Source organism: Rhinolophus sinicus, chromosome 18 (genome assembly GCF_057876585.1).
Source record: "Rhinolophus sinicus isolate RSI-liver-muscle chromosome 18, RSI-T2T, whole genome shotgun sequence".
NCBI classification, from domain to species: domain Eukaryota; kingdom Metazoa; phylum Chordata; class Mammalia; order Chiroptera; family Rhinolophidae; genus Rhinolophus; species Rhinolophus sinicus.
In genome coordinates this window covers 84,919,556-84,939,270 of record NC_142518.1, presented here as the reverse complement: position 1 = coordinate 84,939,270, position 19,715 = coordinate 84,919,556, and the positions used below count along the sequence as shown (strand labels likewise).

General features: G+C 35.5%; 1 protein-coding gene and 1 pseudogene across 16 annotated transcripts in view; one reads left to right on the top strand and one right to left on the bottom strand.

The window, feature by feature from the left end:
* Positions 1–19,232, top strand: part of THOC2 (THO complex subunit 2) — a 154,867-nt gene extending 135,635 nt beyond the window's left edge. For 3 of the 16 annotated variants that reach the window (XM_088795058.1, XM_088795052.1, XM_088795057.1), the window contains 9 exons: positions 1,084–1,514; positions 1,697–1,755; positions 3,178–3,309; positions 8,018–8,155; positions 8,500–8,569; positions 8,652–8,809; positions 10,631–10,707; positions 11,189–11,234; positions 16,333–19,232. In XM_088795058.1, coding sequence (XP_088651184.1) covers positions 1,084–1,514; positions 1,697–1,755; positions 3,178–3,309; positions 8,018–8,155; positions 8,500–8,569; positions 8,652–8,809; positions 10,631–10,707; positions 11,189–11,216 — 1,093 coding nt within the window. In that variant the 3' untranslated portion in view covers positions 11,217–11,234; positions 16,333–19,232. Of the gene's footprint in view, positions 1–1,083; positions 1,515–1,696; positions 2,572–3,177; positions 3,310–8,017; positions 8,156–8,499; positions 8,570–8,651; positions 8,810–10,630; positions 11,236–16,332 lie in introns of those variants that run through there. The other 13 variants (XM_074324162.2, XM_074324167.2, XM_088795056.1 and 10 more) reach the window with 12 other exon arrangements.
* Positions 16,151–17,107, bottom strand: LOC109438345 (tyrosine-protein kinase Fer-like; annotated as a pseudogene).
* Positions 19,233–19,715: the final 483 nt, after the last annotated feature.

The window sequence follows — 19,715 nt, the reverse complement described above, 5'->3', positions numbered from 1 at the left end:
CTATATGTTTCTAAGAACTTGTCCATTTCTTCTAGGTTATTGAATTTGGTGGCATATAGTCCTTCATAGTATTCTTGGATGATCCTTTGTATTTCTGTGGCATCCGTGGTAACTTCCTCTTTTTCATTTATGATTTTTTTTTTTATTTTTTATTTATTGAGGTGACAATTGTTAGTAAAATTACATAGATTTCAGATGTTCAATTCTGTATTACATCATTTATAAATCCCATTGTGTTGTCAGGGATTCTCCCAGATAGGTGGGGTCAGGGACGGGGTGAATTGTGAGAGGTGACCCAGAGCAATGGCGGTGACCACCACCACAGCTGGTCCCTCTTCCACATTTCCGTCCCCCTTGCCGGAACTAGTTGGGCTGGGAATTTGTGTCTGCTGTCCACAGTTCTCAGAACAGCAAATATTCTATTCTTTTGATCTGACACGGCTACTGTTCCGCTTGTAGCACTGGGCAGGTGGGGGCGGGGCGAGCCCCTGGAGGGTAGGGAAGGGGCGGCTAGTCTCAGTGCCTAAGGCTTCCGTTCTCTGCTCAGCAGTGAGGGCTTAAACCACCATTTTCAGCCTTCTTCTTTCAGTCTTTGCTCCGAGGTCTCTGCTGTGAGCCTTGGGTTCAGCCGTGTTGTATGCTGTCCCCTCAGCCCTGTGGGCCATAAACGGAGCCCTAGCAGTCTGAGTTCTTCCCTCTCCTACAGCTGCGGTAGTTCCGGGATGCAGTGAGCTCGGAGCACTGAGCTAGGTCTGCGTCCTGTTCCCGCGCAGCTCTGTCTCATCACTTCTCCCTTCCCGCCTCCCCTGCTCGCGGAATTTGCCCATCTTTAGGTGAATTCAGCAGTGAGACTCTTCGTCTTACCTGTCTCCTGTGCAGGGAGTCCTTTGTGGAGGTATAGTTGTTCGATTAGTTGTAAATTCCAGGTGAGATTTCCAGAGGCTGACCTCATGCCGCCATTTTGATCCACTTATTCTCCAGTTGTATAATTTTTGAAGTCAGTAAGAAACCCATAATTATTTAAAGCATGAGATATGTTTTATGACTGATTTTATCTCTATATGTTGTATTTTTGTTCTTAAGCAGCAAAACTGTCAAAGAAAATGAGAAAGAAAAAGGAAAAGAGAAAGAAAAAGAGAAAAAAGAAAAGACTCCAGCTACTACTCCAGAGGCCAGGGTACTTGGTAAAGATGGTAAAGAAAAACCAAAGGAAGAGCGGCCAAATAAAGATGAAAAAGCAAGAGAGACGAAGGAAAGAACACCTAAGTCTGACAAAGAGAAAGAAAAGTTCAAGAAGGAAGAAAAAGCTAAAGATGAGAAATTCAAGACCACTGTCCCCAATGTAGAATCAAAATCGACTCAAGAAAAGGAAAGAGAGAAGGAGCCGTCCAGAGAAAGAGATATAGCAAAGGAAATGAAATCAAAGGAAAATGTTAAAGGAGGAGAAAAAACACCAGTTTCTGGGTCCTTGAAGTCACCTGTTCCCCGATCAGATATTGCTGAGCCTGAAAGGGGCAAGTTTGCATTTCTTTACATTTGTTTACCTTTGGTTTTTGTCTCCTTGTTTTGGCAAGTTATCTAGGGAGTTCACTGGGGGCAACTAATACTTGATGAACTTAAAAGTTGGTGATTTTTTTGAAGTGTTTGGAAAAAGTAGAAATATACCTTATTGTGACTATTTCTTTTGTCCCAACAGAACAAAAACGCCGCAAAATTGATACCCACCCTTCTCCTTCACATTCCTCAACAGTAAAGGTTAGTATAGCCTGAGGAAGGCAGCGTCCATGTTAGGCTCACCTGTTTGGAATACGTGTCCTGACTTCCTTCAAGTCTTGTGCCAAGTATTCACTGGAGCCACTGGAGGTTTTATGTTGCATTATAGAATGAATTTTTTGCATATTGGTGGACTGATATTTTTTCCTATTGAGTATTTTTGTAATAAAAATGTTAAAACTTCAAGGACCTAGCACTAATTTTGTAGTGTTTGAAAGTACAAGAGAAATTTTACCCAGAAGTGCCTCACTGCTTTAAGCAGTCTTTTTGGAGTGCAATGGTAGCTACAAGCAAATGAATCTTTTCAGCAGAATGAAGCCTATTTTTCGGAATAAATATTGAAGAATATATAGCAATGAAGACATCCTGGATGATATAGGATAAACAAGATACCTCTGAATTCATCAAGCTTCTTGATGAGCATCATACCGATGTGTGCCTTCTAAGAAGGAGTCTTGAAAGGAGTTCCATTTTAAAGTCTCCTTGGTGATCAGTTCTCCTGTAGTTGTGTATATTCAGTGAGCATGCAGCTTCTGTTGTATCTTCTCTTGGAGGTTTGTTTATACCTGTTGGGTTCCCAACAAGTTGAACCTTGCGTTACGATAAAAGCAGATGTGGCATCCAATCCTACCACCCAGCAAAGAGAAACCCCAGGCATTCAACTGCAGCACAAAATCGTGGGTGTAGCCTTCTTGAAGACTCAGGGTAGCCATTCCTTGCTCCATATTTAATTTTTATTCTAAAGTCATCTAATTTCATGGAATCTTTGAATTTGCAGTACGTTGAACTTTTAAAACTGTAAGTTAACTAATTCTTCATCAAGAACACTGTGGTGGAATACCATAATTGATTTTCTTTCTTTCAAGTGGTGTGTGTATGTGTGTATGTGTGTGTGTGTGTGTGTGTGTGTTTGTGTGTGTGTGTGTGTTATGAGATTCACCATCAGAGGCAGTTTGCAAAAAACTGATTACTCTTTTATAGAATATATTTTGTTTTCTTGTTAATATAATGCCACTGAGTTTTCTGTCTAGGATAAAAAAATGTGTATATTTATGTTGGAGTCAGAGTAAAGTGAAAATTGAAACCTCCCAATTAAAGAAAAAACTATGAAAATGTAAGACAGTGTTGTTGTTCTACAGTGACCTCCACTATTTTAAACTTTTTGTGGAGAAAAAAATGTTTTGATATCTTAAGCCTCTTAATATAACTTAAGTGTAATGAAAAATGTGGCATTGACATTTATTTTTAAATTCTGAGCAGAGAAAAATTTTTATTTGTTACATTGAATACATATAATTTAGTTTTTTTTAACATTATAATTCCATTACATGGTTTTGCTTTTGTTATTTATTGTTGCTATTCATACAATAATGACATCACAAGATTTATCCTCACAAGAAGTAGCTGGTTTATTTCCAGGTTACAGCCATACTTCCCAAAGTTCCTCTGGGTTCTGAGAACTATGCCAGCTCACCTGTCATCTCCATTCATTTTCTACAGGACAGTCTCATCGAACTCAAGGAGTCTTCAGCAAAGGTTTGAGTCTTTTAAAATCATCATGCCTAAGTAAAGCCAAAAAATTCTTTACTTCATTTATTTAGTATAAACTCTCACCCTAGTAAATTCAGTAAGCTAGTGGAATAACCTTTAAAAATACCTGTCACAAACTGATACAATGGACGGCAGTGGTCCCTTTTAATGAGATTGTTATAAAATGTGTGTAATGTGGCAACATTTCTATAATCTCTCCTTGCTTGCTGTGTTATTAATTATCCTTTTATACTTCAAAATTTGGAAATAAATTTAAGGTTTGGGGAAGGCACTATTGGTTTGTTTTGGGGAATAGGCTTATTTACTTTCTTAAAACAAATCTGTCAGGCTGTTCTCTGACTTTTTTAGATAACCCGAAAGACCTAAAAATGAATTTGATGCATTCACATAACTGTTCTAAAAACTGAGCCCATCTCAATCCATAAAATTCTTTATATCGCCTCTGCTGAGCTACTTTTTGGTAGTTGTAGCATAATATCAAGAAATATGGTTAATGTAAACTAATCATTTTTCTGGAGGGGAATACTCAACTTGATGGTTGTGTTTACATGTCAGTATTACTTCTTGCCTATTACTCTATTTTCTTGAGTATTCTACTAAAAATGTGCAGTTTGTGTATCTTATTACAGTTCTTTTTATTATTGTAGTTGAATTGTCCATTGTTCATGTTATTTTGTCTTTATTATAAAACTTGTACCCTCCTTTACTTTGATTTTCTACTTTGCCTCCTCTTATATCTGCTAAATATGATTCTTTACTGGTGGACCAATACAAAATGAAATTTTGAAACATAGTCAGTTGACATTACTAACTGCTTTTAGATCTGTAGCTTTAAAATGAAATGTCTATGGATATTGGGCAAATAAGCATTCATTTTTAACAATTTAGATTAGCCAATGTGCCTGAAATTGTAGCATTGTTTTCAGAATATATTGTATTAATCAAAAGAGTATCAGCTGTACTGTGAATGCTTTCTTTTGAAGTAAAACTTTTTATTGGCTAAATTAAATATGTATTGCAATATAGTAGGTTTTCATAACCAGTTTGGGATTGTGTATGTCAGTCTTAACCGTCAGTGGTTTATTTGGGCTATTTTAAATTCATGGATTAACAATGTTACCTTGTATTTATTTCCTGAAACATCCTTTGAAGCAGTTTGAAACCTGCTGTTATAGTTAACTGGATTTTTAAATCAATGATGAAGATTATGGTTCCTTACATTTGTGAAAGCCTTTTGAAAATAAAACATATGTGAGAGAAACATATGTTATCTCATTTCATGCTCATTACAGTGCTGTGAGGTAGATAGGGCAGGTGGTAGTGTCTTTTTGACAAATAAGAGACTAAAAACGTTCTTGATCCTTTCCCAGTGGCATATAACTTGTCAGTACTAAAACGTGCACTACAATTAAGGTTCCTCAGTTGTTGTTACCACAATGAAAAAAATTACAGGAAAAGAAATTAATGGTTCCTTGATTCTTAGCACCCATTTCAACAGTAGTTGACAGGGTTCCTAACTCCTTTAGTATGTTTGTCTTGTTTTTAATCATAGTGATTCAAGTCAATCTTTTGATCCCCCCCCTTTAAAAAAGATGGGGACTTTGGGGACATTTAAAATTCAATAGATTCATTTCACATTCAACCAGAAAATTTTGAAAATGGCAGGCATATGAACACGCTTCTAAAAAATTATGTGACTCATACCACTGGCAATATTACTCAGTGTTCAGTAAATGTTTGAAATGAATTCTTAGATCTTTGAACTTTGGTAAAGCATCCAAAGTTTACTGGTCTGCATAGTAGTTGATGTTAATTTTTTTTGTGTCTAGGAAATTTTAATAGTATTTGAATGTCTTAGAAAAAAATTTACTGGACTTTGAATGACCTCTGAAATTGATGATCTGTGTACACTCACTGTTCGTGGGGTAGCTTTTACTTTTTAGAGGACTTGAAAGACATGTGTCTTTTTTCATGTAGTCTTGTAACTCTTACGTAAAAAATTGTTCCCTGCTTTAGTTGAACCTTTTAGTTATGCCCTGGGATCCTCCTTTTTTATGTAAAATTACTTACTATGATCACTTCTAATCCATGGTAAAATGTAATACATGGACTTGGCTTTTCAAGTAAGATTAGTTAAAGGAGAAAAATCTAGCTTAGTATCCAAATATTTTGTCAGTTCACCGCCCACTCCCAATTTCTAATTGGCGGTTTTGGTCAGTTGTGTTTTTACCTGGCAGTCCTAACAGCTACATTTGATGAAGAACATGTGAAAAGCATGCTCCTATAACCTAGTTTCTCTGTAATTTAGGAGGGCAGCAATAACCACCTCAAAAGAGAATGCTACTTTTAATTCTGTTCACCATCTTAAAACAAGCATTTACAACCAAACCCAAGTCTGCAAGTGAGGCCATCTTTATGTATTGTAGCCTTAATCAGATCAATGTAGCAGTGTTCTCTTAAACAGATTTTGAAAAATCAACCATTGTTTTTCGAACCTAATGAGCCCAGTGTCAAAAATAAAAGCAAATCAAAAACAAAATTCAACAACACTACATACAGATCAATTTAACAAATCATTAATTTTATTTGGCCTACATGTATTGAGTACTCACTGTGTATAAGGCACTAGTACGTGTTTAAAAGTAGAAAAGGCACATTAGCTATCTTACCATACTGGAAACTATGTTATGGACAAAAATAAATGATATGAAATTAATGGGATACCTGTCACAAAAAAGGTTAAGATAAAATAATATGAGTTCACTGGAAAGTGAGTTGCAGAATTGAGGGACAGTCGAACTGCCTGATGGCTTTTGAACTGTCTTTGAAGGCTAAGTAGGATTTTAAGAGATTAAGGTAAAAGTCAGCAACCACTCTGGTGAAGAGAATTGGGAAGGATAGGGTGTTAGGGAGCAGTGGTAGCCACAGCACAGAGTGCATTAGGTTGCTCCTTAGTAGGATATGATTGTGCAAAGATTGCGAAGAGTTTGGAATACCTAAGCAAAGGAGTATGCATTTTATTCCATAGGTAATGAGAGACTCTTTTAGTGGAAAAGAGTATTGTGGTCAGAACAATTCTCTTAGAAGGATAGAAAGAAGGAATATAATTGAGTACATTTCTAAACTAAGAATTTCTAGGTTTCTTAATTGCTTGCAATACAGGATTTAAGTTAGGCACAGTTAAAAACATTCTTGGGGGGTGGGTTGTGCACACGTGTGCTTATTTGTAACCACAAACTATTTTTTTGCCTTTATTGGGAAAATTAAGCAATACTTCCCTTAGAGAAATCTTCTTTGAGTATTGCAGTAATATTTCCTTTGTCTTAAACAGTTTCATGAGTAGTATTAAGATATGAATACACCTCACCATTAGAAAATCTTGAAGTGTCATTTAGGGCATTACACCCAGCAAGAGTACCTTTTGGACAAGCACTTTTATGACTGTTTCTCATTCTCTTGCTCTTTGTTATTAATGAACATTTTGTCTATTTCAGTTGATCATCAACTTTTAAACATTGAAATTTTAAAGAATCTGCTTCTGCACTGTTATGGCAGTATTTCTGAGCCAGCTGAATTGAAAATATTTGGTGGTGTTAAAAAATAAGTGTTTCTTTAATTCTCAAACTGATGGTTGTCTTTTTTCATGTATTCCTTTGAATACCAAAGGATTTCCTCATGTAAAAATATTTGACTTTTGATTCTCTATTCTTTTCATTCCTAAGGTATATCTAGAATTGCATAGTTATATAATAAGTTATATTCAGTATTCTGCCTAAAACTTTTAGTGTCTTAAATTAAACATAAGCTTGTAGCCCAGTTATAAATACTGTAAGGTTAGGTATCTGATTACTTCCTTAATATTTTCTTTTATAATGGATTTTCATATTTACAACTTATATAAGTAAGGTTATCTCTTAATTATTTAGAGTTAGCAAGTCCTTGATCTTTGGCTGTTTTATTGCCCATGGGCCTTTTCATAGAGGAAGAATAAGCAGAGGAGAACAGTGATTCATCATTTTTCAGTCTTTGAGTTGTTATGTCATCCTTAGCTGACTAGTTTTCTGAGTTATTTAGAACCAGTAAGACAAATTTCACAGTTAGTTGTAATTATTTGATAGAAGTTGGAGTGCTTTCAGAAGTAGAGAATATGCAGCCTTCACCTTTGTAAAAATAATTTAGGTTAACCTATGCATGGTGTATGCTGAGGCAGAAAGATTTATTAGTCAGTCATAGCTAGGCTTTATTTTATATTTTTGCTCACTGTCATCTATTGCCTATCAATAGATGATAAAACTATTTAAAATTTGCATGATTGTGTAGAGGTTTGTATGTGTTTTTTTTTTTACAGTAAAGTCCAGTAACTATTTTTCACATATCAACTCTTGCAATGATGGTTATAGGTCTTCACAGTAGGGCTATAAAAGGAACTGTAGCTTGTGAATTTATGAATGAGTTACAGTTGAGGCAGGAGTGAACTGATTGAGTTTAAATGATAATTTTTATAAGGCCAAGAATTGAAGTCTTTGTGTAATTTGTGCCATGTTCTTACATTTTATCTCTTGTAATCCAGACATCTGACCAGTTTTGACTTTGAGTCTAACTACCAATTGTCTTTCATTAAATAAACAATCAAGCAAATGTTACCCATACTGGAAAACTAATAATCTTTAGTAATATTGCCTTAATTTAACAGCTCTACCTTAATCATACTCCTCCATCACTGTCCAAGAGTAAGGAGAGAGAAATGGACAAGAAAGATTTGGACAAGTCAAGGGAAAGATCCAGAGAAAGAGAGAAAAAAGATGAAAAGGACAGGAAAGAACGCAAAAGGGTTTGTAATTTTTTATAACTAGTTTGGAAAGCTCATTATCCTGTACAGTAGTATGTGTGTTGCCTTTTTTAAAGTACTAGTTTGTTGCATCGGAATCTGTTAATATAGTGTTTTAACTGGTATTTTCACCCTAAACTGTGTTTGGATCTTCTACCGAAATAGGGATCTTCAACCTAATAATCTCTTCCAGCTCTGCTTGTCTTTCATGTCATTTTACCAAGTATATGAAACTACCACAAATATTCTTCAGTGCTTCTTAGCTGTGCGCTTTTTGTATAAAAAGTAATACTTTAAAGCAAAAATGTAAACTCTTGATCAATGCAGTTCACAATTCTTGGTTCTAGGATCACTCAAACAATGATCGTGAAGTACCACCGGACTTAACCAAGAGGCGAAAAGAGGAAAATGGAACAAGTATGTAGACTTATTAATACTTTTGAAGCAATTGTCAAACTGAATTGGAAAATGCTTTCATGATTTTCTTTTATAATTTTAGTGGGGGTTTCAAAACACAAAAGTGAAAGTCCATGTGAGTCTCCTTATCCAAATGAGAAAGACAAGGAAAAAAATAAGTCAAAATCATCAGGCAAAGAAAAAGGCGGCGATTCATTTAAATCTGAAAAGATGGATAAAATCTCCTCCGGTGGCAAAAAGGTAAATTAGGAAAACAAAGGAACAGTATACTTTTCTTAGAAAATTAACACTTTGAAAATTTAGCAAATATTGAGGTTTTTTGTAGTCAAATAGTCTTTTGTTGTTTGGGGGTAGGGTACGTTATCTGCGGAATTCCAACCAGTTCAGTCCCAAATTACAGGAAGGGTAGAATTAGTTTACCTCTGAAATTCCTTTCCTCTCCATTACATGCCCACCTATTTCTGGTCACTGAGTTTCAGCCTTTCTTTTTGTGTTTTCTTTTTCCTTCGCCAACAAATGCTTTTAGTTTCTCTTCATTCATGAGATTAAAATATGGTTAGATGTATTCTCCCTGATTGCTCCATTGTCATAAAGTCCTTATTAACTGTGATTTTCAATATTTTTGTTATATTTTCTTCTAATAAACTTATGTTTGCAATTTGTAATTGAATTTCAAATTAAGTATAGTATGCATTCTCTTAGATACTAATGGATGATATTCAAAATACATCCCATGCATCTGTCATAAAGTAAGCAAGTCATTACTGAAGTGTAAAGTGTTTACAAAGCATTATTATGGTATAGATTCAAAATATATGCCATATGTTTATAGTTCTTAAAAGTAGTTTTGGAAAATTATAAGGTGATAGATTTAAAATTTCTATATGCTTTAAAAGGGAGGCTGCTCCTGTTAAGTATTTTTTAAATTGAGGTAAAATGCGCATAACATAAAATTTACCATTTTAAAGTATACAGTTCAGTGGCATTTAGTATATTTACACTGTGCAATCATCATCTCTGTCTAGTTCCAAAACATCCATACCCATTAAGCAGTCATTCCTCATTTCACCCTCCCTTTATCCCCTGGCAACTACTAATCTGCTTTCTGTCTCTGTGGATTTACCAATTTTGGATATTTCCTGTAAATGGAATCGTATAATAATGTGGCCTTTTGTGTCTGACTTCTTTCACTCAGAATAATGTTTTTGAGAGTCTTCCATGGTGTAGCGTGTATCAGTACTTCATTTGGCTAAATAACATTGCATTGTAGACCACATTTGTTTACCATTCATCAGTTGATGGACTTTTGTGTTGTTTTCCACCTTTTGGCTATTGTGAATAGTGCTGCTATGAAGTATTTGTTTGAATATCTGTTTTAAATTCTCTTGGTGTATATCCAGGAGTAGAAATTCTGAGTTAAATGGTAATGTTATGTTTACCTTTTTGAGGAACCGCCAAACTTTTCCACAGTGGCTGCACAGTTTACGTTTCTACCAGCAATATATGAGGGTGCCAATTTCTCTGCATCTTTGTCAACACTTGTTATTTTCTGTTTTTAAAAAATTACGTTTATTTTACTTTTTTTTATTATAACCAACCTAGTGGGTATGACATGGTATTTCATTGTGGTTTTGATTTTTGCATTCTTTAATGACTAATGATGTTGAGCATCTTTTCATGTGCTTTTTGGCCATGTGCATATCTTCTTTGGAGAAATCTATTCAGATGCTTTGGCCATTTTTTAAATTGGATTTTGTCTTTTTGTTGCTCAGTTGTAAGAATTCTTGATATAGTCTGATACTATACCCTTAAGGGATATGATTTGCAAATATTTTCTCCTATTCAGTAGGTTGTCTTTTCACTTTCTCACTAGTGTTCTTTGATGCATGAAAGTTTTTACTTTTGATGAAGTCCAATTTTGTTGTTGCTTGTGCTTTTAGTGTCATATTAAATGAGTTTTTGAAGAAAAACTTATGACTGGTGGGTGATTGAAAAGGGATTTTGAGCCTGATTTTTATGTTTGGTTTTCCCTTCCCCAACTAATTCCACAATTCCTTATAGGAGTCCAGGCATGATAAAGAAAAGATAGAAAAAAAAGAGAAACGGGACAGTTCAGGAGGAAAGGAAGAGAAGAAACAATATCCTTTTCATCTTATTGATGCTTTTAATCAGTGCAATGGAAAGCTTTGATACTGGTCATGTTTCGAATTGTACCCTTGTAGTATGTGGTGTAAATGCTTAAGAGCATCTTAGCTTTTAAATCGTCTCTCCAGTTAACCCTCTCAAAGGTACGAAATGTGAAAGTGGGAGGCTTGATATATTTTTTTTAACTTCTTTGGTGACTGAGGTTGTTTTACGCCACGAAGGGATTTAGAGTCCCTCTGGCTGTGTTATCACTGAGAGGAAGAAAGGGAACACAGAGTCCCTTGGGCTGGGGGTATGGGGAATTGAAGGGCAAGGTGATGCGGACGAACAGAGCTGGTAGAATTTGAGGCTCTAGGCTGGTCACAGCCAAGTAGGCCTGCAAGCTGAGGGATTATACTAAAAGATGAGACACTGTTTTTTGTTTTTGTTTTTGTTTTTTTTTTTCAAGTTGTTTTCCCTTAATTTGTCATCTACTCATAAGTCCTCGGACAAGCACAGATAATGAAGACTTTCAATCAAGGTGAGTGTTCTCTCACCTCCTTTTCATTTAAAGAGAAATTTTTATAAAATGAGGTCTGATAATGTTGAAGAAGCTAGATCCATTTTGCAGGGTACAACTAGAATTTTCCACCTAAATATAATGGCTAGGTCTTTGTGTATAGATGCAAAACAAGAGTCACAGTTATTTTTGAGCTGTTTTCATTTTAAGTTGGTTGATTAGCTATGCATTTTTTTTTTAAGCATCAAGATGTATTTAAGAATTTCTGGCTTTCTTTTCACTACTCATTCCCATCTTGTCTGGATAATTAATTACCTTTTTTAAGTGCCTATAGCCTTGTAAGTGGTAGTGGTATCTGCATTTTACAGGTGAAGAAACTGAGATTGAGAGGTTAAGTTGAAGAGGGTGACAGATACTAGCTGGCAGAGCCAATACTTAAACATAGGTCTTCTTGCCCTTTAGTATTCTCTGTTTTTTTGGCCTTTTCACACAGATATGTTATTCAGATATTTTTGTTTTAAGTTTTTGTGCCTCTTTTTCTACCAGTGCCAAACTTTTGCAAAGCCAAAAAATATGGTCTGTGCATTTAGTTCTGGAATTTAAAATACGCAGCTTTGTTTTCAAGGTAGTTATGCCTTATGTGAGATTTAAAGTGTTTTAAACATCTTAGATAAATTGTATGTGGACAGTAATCCACTGTCTTAGTGGACAGTATTGAGAACCTAATAATAGACTTTTGAGCACTCAGGTCATAATCTGAATAGTTCTTGTTTGGTGATGCCTTAGGATTATTGAGGTATGTAGGAGATTTGCCCTCTATATTTAATGGTTCAATATGGCTGTATTTGAAGTTGTTGATTCTTTTGTGTAGTCCATTTTCTGGTTTCCATATTGGCTGTTACTTCTAAATGATGTAAAGTATACTTGCTGTCTATACCCTCCACCTAATATTATTTGCTGCTTCTAATCTTTTATGAAACCAGATAGATAACCAAGGCTGTTCACAGTTATTTAAGAGAGAAATGCCTGAAAGCCTGTTCTGTATAAGGGTATGAGCTTTACCGTATAGATTTCGTTACAGTTATTTTGGCTGCAAAGCAGGGATTTGAGGTTGCTAAATACGTAACCTCCTGAGTAGTGGTGTGCTTTTTCTGCTTTGTTATTCTGTGCTTGTTATCTAAGTAGTAGAGTATAGTAAAATTAGGGCATTTAGAATTTAGTGATTTTTTTTAAAAAAATAGAAATATTGTAAAAGAAATAATTGTTGCCCATTCTTCAATTGTAGCCATCCCCTGCCCCAAGAACTAGCTGTCTTCACTAAGAGAACTATAAAGTCTTAATCTTCTTTTTCTTTTTTTTAAATTCTTCATCTTAACTTTTTTTCTAGTTTGGCAGTTTGCTGTTTTACTTCTTGCTTTCCTATTATTAAAGAAAACCCCCCAAAAACCTACCTCTTGTATCTTTAGTAGGAATGGGCCAACCATAGTCACTGATAACTTTCACTGTGATTTTATCTATCTCTCTTCACTCAGTACCTAAATATTATGCTTTGGTATGTGAAGGTTATGCTACAGATTCCTTTGAGTTCTTCTTCATACAGGCCATGGATTTGTACTTTACCTCTCTCTATAGAATCTCTCCGGACCAAAGGCATGAAAAGACTGACCTGGGTGTTAGATGTTAGGTTGGTGGTATTGTAGCAGAGCTACTCAATTCAGATACCCTTTTAAGATACAGTTAGCTTGATGTTCATCCTGTTCAATTTCTTGTTGACAGTTACGTACTGTACTTTCTGGCTGTTCTGGCTGCCTCCTGTTGGATACGTTTTAGGGTCGGTCACATCTTCTTCTTGTTCTTTCTTTACCTTTAGAGATCTCATCATTTTGGATTGGCACCATTTACCTTTAGGTTACTTCAAATCTGCTGCTCCCTACTCCGCTTTTTCCTTATTTTACATTCTACAAAAAAAAAAAGAGCTGCTGCGTATGTCACATTTCTGTGATTCAAAGATGTCATTAATTATAAGATTCATTATTGGTTTCTAGAACTATTTTGTGAGAAGGGTGAATAGAGAAATGGCATTGATTTGTAAGTACCACCCTGATTTCAGAAACATTGAAATGATTGCATTAAAATTAAGAAAATGCAATGTGTAAATGTGACCCAGATTAAATTCCTTCCAAAGACTTTTGTTTCCCTGTTTCATAATTTCAGTTGTACAATTCTTTCTGCTTGTTCTCTGCATCTTCTGTTACTTGTTATTGCTAAAGTCTTTGTCCAAATTCCTTATCTCTCCTTGATTTAATCCCTTGAACACTACTAGCTGCTTTGCCTTTAATCTTTTCCTCTAATTTTTTAAAAAATTTCTGCCTATTAAAATTTCCTTTTTAAAACCATCCTTTAGATTCTTAATTTTAATTTGATACATGTGGTCCTCAATTCATGAATGTTGAGTTCAGCTAACTTACTGAAAGTCCTTTTATGAACCAGATACTGTGCTAAACTGAAACTTGCTCACAGACTTTGAGAAGCTCAATCTTCTTAAATTTTATTTTTGATATCAAAGAACATTAGCAGTTAGCTCTATCCTATCCATCTGTATTTGTAATATACTACATTCTTATTCTAATCCTCCACGCCAATGAGGCCTAATATATTTTACAGGTCCATCTCTTACCTCAAGTCTTGTATGTGTAACCTAACTCTTTTATCCTTTAAACCCAAGGTTGTAAATACTCAGCCCTTGGGCATAATGTGGCTTGTTATATGTACCTTCTGGGCCTCACAACAATATTATCATTTTTAAAAAGTGGTTGCCTTTAAAAATCAAAAGAGTTGACAAAAATTTTAATTTCACTTTCTGTTGAAGAATTGAGACATCTGGCTATATTGTGTCCTGATTTCTGCATGGCAGCAATCGGCTAAACCTGCCTAGGTGCTGCCCTCCTTATAAAGAGAACGGGTGCTTTTTATAGTTTAGCTCAATCAGTTGCCACCAAGCTTACTTTGTTTCCATCATATACTAACCCCTGTAAATAATGTATTTTGTAATTATTGTTATGAGTCTTTTTTCTTCAGTCCATACTTGGAAACTGACTTCCTAAAGGCTCAAAGATTGCTTATTTGGGGACTGTGTTGCCATACTGAGGCGTAGTCCTAGATGCCGGCAATATGTGTTGAAGTAAGGAGTGTTCAATTAAGTTTCTTTCTCAGTGGTTTTCCATTGCTTACGTGTTTGGGCGCTTGCCTACAGAGTTCTAGTCACTGATTCTTATCTACATATGAGTATGTTACATACCTGTCTACTTACAGTGTAATATTGTTGAAGGCAAGAACTGCCTTCTAATAAAAAAACCAAGTATTTTTATTTATAACCTGCTATGTTTCAGTTACTCTGTTAACTTTACATGGTAACTATTAACTTTACATGGAGAACTATGTATAAAAGTATTAAGTATATCTCTTTGGGGTTGATAAGACACAGCACCGACTTCTTTTTGCCCTCAAGGGAATGTTCCATTTATTTACAGCGTTTTATAGTATACTGTTTAAAAAGAAGTTGCTTTATGTGCTGCAGCATATTTTTTGAGGGCAGGTTTATTATGCTTTCATTTGGGTCTGTAGTAATCAATGAATGTATACAAAAGTTTTGTTTGGTTGAAATGATAGGCACAAACTGTTTTTCCTCTTTGTTATCATCCTTTATGCTTTTAAAAGTACTGGGTGTGAGTTCTGTGCACTGGCATTCATGGGCACCACACAGTTGGAGAGAACAGGAGGAATTTTCCATTTCACTTATTCCACTTAAGGTAGACCAAATATTCACTGAGGGGCTGTGCTGTTTTTTAGACATACAGTCGTGAGCACTTACAGAAGGCTCCCATGCTACATGTACCCTTGAGTGTGACTATCCTCTACAGACACATTAATCCTGAGAGGCACCACTAGGTATGCTAAGATTCAGGTCAACACAATCCCAGTTTTAACTCTGAGTTACATTTTATCTACATGAAACATCCCAGGAAGTGTGTTTGCTATGTTAAGAATTCCTAGGTAGCAGTATAGGGGTAAATGAAGGAGTAAAGTGGAATTAGGATGGCTGTCCCTATGTCTTTCTCCTATAACTTCTTTCTTCCTCATAAATGTTCATTTGCCTTTTTAGCTGTCAACTTCATATATGAGTTTCTATTTGGGGGGAGAGAGAGAGAGAGTTTATAAAAGCATACCTCTGATAATTAGGCTGAATTTATATTTGCCTTTCTTTACTTTGATCACCAGTCTTTTTTTCTCCAGACCACCCTACTTTTCAAAATTGCTTCTTGCTGTCACAGCTCTCTATAAAATACCATCATTTAAAATCAGCTGCCTCTGCCCTAAGTGGATGCTCTTTCATGAGGTCATTTCATGCAGTTTTCTGATACATGAGTAGGAGTATGGCATGGTGGAAAATAGGCAAATGACAATGTAATACAGCAGGTCTTATTTCTGGCAAGAAAAAAGAGGAATAAAACCCTGGATGTGCAGATAATTCCCAATAGAAAGTGATGTTTATAAAGGTAATTTTGTCTTAGCAGAATAGAGGGACACTTTTTGTTGGAATGTGTCCTGCAAAGATGGTATTACCAATGAAATTTGTAGCACCAGTAGAGTAGAGGTGTCTAGGATGGAGGGCAGCCAACTCTGAACTGAGCCTGAAGTAGAAACCCTTTGAGAAACATCAACTGTCCTAGGTCTGAAAAAGATAGATCTGTGTGATCCCTTGCATTCTTACATGTAGTGGTTAAAAGCAGCCCATATTTTTAAAAAAGAGTTAATTAAAAAAAAAATCTTTAGAGAATATTCCAGGTAATATGGCATAAACTCATTGTTAATGAGAAGAAAATATTACTCTGCTGGAGGATAGAGTCCTGAAGGCTGAGTTTGGCACTGTTTCATCACTATGTGACTTTCTTCTTGATGGCAGTTTTCTTTCTGAAGTTCACTGAACTTGGGGCGGTTTTCAAGTTGTAATCTCAACACCTCAGCACTATTTTATAAATACACTCTGGACACTACTGAGAGACTGACATCCAGTATCTTCTTTCCACTTGCTCTTGTGCTTGCTGATTTGTCATTCCAGGGTGTGGACAGACCCCTAAACTGAAGGTCTCCCAGAGGAGGATGCCAAAGCTCCATGCGTCACTCTCAGAACGATATCTCCCATAATTCAGAGCTTCTGGTGCTGTCCATTTAATGGGAATCTGCTTTAAGTCAGAAGATGAATATAAACCACCATCCTCTTGACGAGACATTCCAAAGTCATTGATTTTCAGAACATTATTTTCACCTCCAGGCAGTGTCTTGCAGCAAGGTCCCTGTGCATACAGTTTTTACTCGAGATTCGTCATCCAGAAGCAGCATCTAATGAAAATTTCACTAACTGTTTTAGTTCATCCTTCTTTCTCAGAAAGGAGAGGAAATCACCTCCTGGAACCAGTTCTTTAATGATGTAGATAGGCTGTAATTGTGTGCGAACTCCTATAAGTTTGACAATTTTGGGATGATTATATTGCTTGAGGATTTTGGCTTCTTGTAAAAATTTTAATTTCAGTTCCTGGGAAAGATCATCTTTACATGTTTGAACAGCAATAACAGTTTTATCCTTCAATGTGCCCTTAAATATGTCATCAGAATTTCCCTTGTCCAGTAATACTCCTATTGTGACATCTTCATGATTGAGAACCCATTTCTTATTCTAATTATGGCCATACTGATATCATGATACTCTTCATTGGAACATTGACTTTTTTTTGCCATTTAAAAAATTGAGATGAAATTCACATAACAAAACTTGCCATTTTAAAGTGGTTTTTAGTATATTCACTATGTTGTATAATCATCACCACTGATTCCATCACCCCAAAGAAACCCCACGCCTGTTAGCAGTCACTCCCAATTCTCCCCTTCCCTCAGGCCCTGGCAATGATTTAATGTACTTTCTGTCTCTATAGATTTGCCTGTTTTGGACATTTCATAGAAATGAAATCATGCAATACGTGGCCTGTTATGTCTGGCTTCTTTCACATAGCATCATGTTTTCAAGGTTCATCCATGTTGTAGCATGTATCATAACTTCATTTCTTTTTATAACTAAATAATATTCCATTGTATGAATGTATACCACATTTTGTTTATCCATTCACCAGTGATGGACAGGAACAATGATTTTTAAGTATTAAAATTGTAAGTTCAACATTAGTGTATCCACAATTAAATTGATAATGTCAGGATTATACATGGTGTGAACAGAATGTTGTATAGAAATGATTATGTAAATTATTTGTTAGCATTTCATGCAAGTGTGATTATTTTCTAAGGCTCTTCTAGCTCTGGTTTTATGAAATGTGAATGTAGTATTTTCATCAATAAAGTTTAATGCGTTAAGCATTAGTTTAAAAATTGAATGAGAACAATGTTAGGCAGATAAGAAGTTATTTGCCACATGTTGTATTAATCATGTTTTGAATTTATTTCAATATGCAGTATTTGAAAAATTGTCAATACATAAAGGAAAGTAAATGAGTATAATTAAGTCAATATATTTTTAAAGCAATTTTTATAATTTAGCAGACGTTGCATCTTAATATAAGTCACTATTAAAATCATGTCCTTGTAAAAAATGTGATGTCATTTTTCTCTTTTTTGTTGATCATGTAAAATTGGTTTCTTTTCATTGCTGTGTTCTGTTTACTTTTGACAAGCTATTGCTTGCCCCTGTGGAATGTTTTACCTGTTTCTATTTCATTATTTCTTCCTCCCCTCGCCCCACCCCTCCCTCTCTCGCAGACAAAAATGTTCAGCTTTTTTTTTTTTTTTAAGTCATCACAGTGTGCCTATCTTTAATGGTTTCTGAGAGTGGGCAATGAGAAATACACAGACATTTCATCCTTATCTGGGGACTTAATTCAAGCCTTTGTTATTGACAGAACTATTTTTCTTTATTAAACCCTCCTTCCTTCCCGCCCTCCCTCCCTCTCTCTCCTTTCCTTCCTTCTTTCCTTCCTTCTTTCCTTCCTTCCTTCCTTCCTTCCTTCCTTCCTTCCTTCCTTCCTTCCTTCCTTCCTTCCTCTTTTCCTTTCTTCCTCATTCTCCCTCCCTCTCTCCCTCTCTTTTACCTCCTCCTATCTTTCCCTCTTCTTTCTTCCCTCCTCCCTCCCTCCTTTTCTCCCTATCGCCCTCCTTCCATCCTTCCCTCCTTCGCTTTGTCCTTCCTTCCTCCCTTCCATCGTCCCTTCTTTCCTGCTTTCTCCCTCCTTCTCTCTCCCTCCCTCCCTCCTTCCTTCCTTCCTTTCTTTTTACCTCCTCCTCTTCGTCCCTCTTCTTTCTTCCCTCCTTCCTCCCTCCTTTCCTCTCCTTCCTTCCATCCTTCCCTCCTCCCTTCCTTTTTACTTCCTCCTCTCCTTCCCTCCTCTCATCCTCCTTTTCTCACTCTCTCCCTTCCTCTTTACATCCTTCCCTCTTTCCCCTCTCCCTCTTTCCCTTCCTTCCTTCCTTCCTTCCTTCCTTCCTTCCTTCCTTCCTTCCTTCCTTCCTTCCTTCCTTCCTATCAATATAATTACTTTGTTTCTTTCAGGTGAGATTGGAATGAAATTATTCAGCTGTGACCAGAAATTTATTTTCCTGAGTAGATTGCCAAGATTATGAATGAAGAGGGCCCATTTGCATCTCCTTAAATTATTTAGTCATCTGTTTTATTGCTTCATGCCAAGAACTTAAAATTGTTGAGTTGTGCATTACTGTATTTAACTTGTTGCTTAGTTTCTACATGTTTATTTTCAGTAAATGGCTGAAAGTGTTCACTATTCCATATTTTTAGCACAATGTGCTGCATACAATTTCCAACAAGCAAATAAGGTTACATTTGTACAGAATTTCACTTTAGGTTAACTAAATATGCTTGGGTTTAGTTTTTTATTTTATTTTACTCTGAAATGCTTCCTTTTTATTGTTTGAAACTGAAAATAAACAATTATTGAACCATTTTGAATTTACTTCATTTTAAAACTCAGTTTTAATTTATTATTTGGCCTGTTTTTAATATTACTCACTAAATCTAAGTGGGAGCAGTGTCTAATGAAATGCTTAGGAATCATTTTATATAGTATGTGTACAACGTTAAAACCTGTTTAAAAAAGAAAAAGGTACCAGCACTCACTTGTCCCTTGCCGTTTTTTCTTGTAATTATGTTAGACAAATCTACAGGGGTGGAATCAAAAGTAAATTGTGTTTTAACTCTACAGCTATAGGAGCTTTGTATTGCTGAACTTTCATGTGGAAAAATTTCACAGTGACATTTTTAAAAGAAAAATTTTTTAATCTAAATTCTACCAGTGTAACATTTTTTCTAAATAAACAATAGTTTTATCAAATGATTGTATATCACTGTGTATATTGTTATTCAGAATAGCTTAGCAAAGATAATTTAGTAAGGTTCCTAGCTAGCCCTTTCTCTTCTCTCTTCTT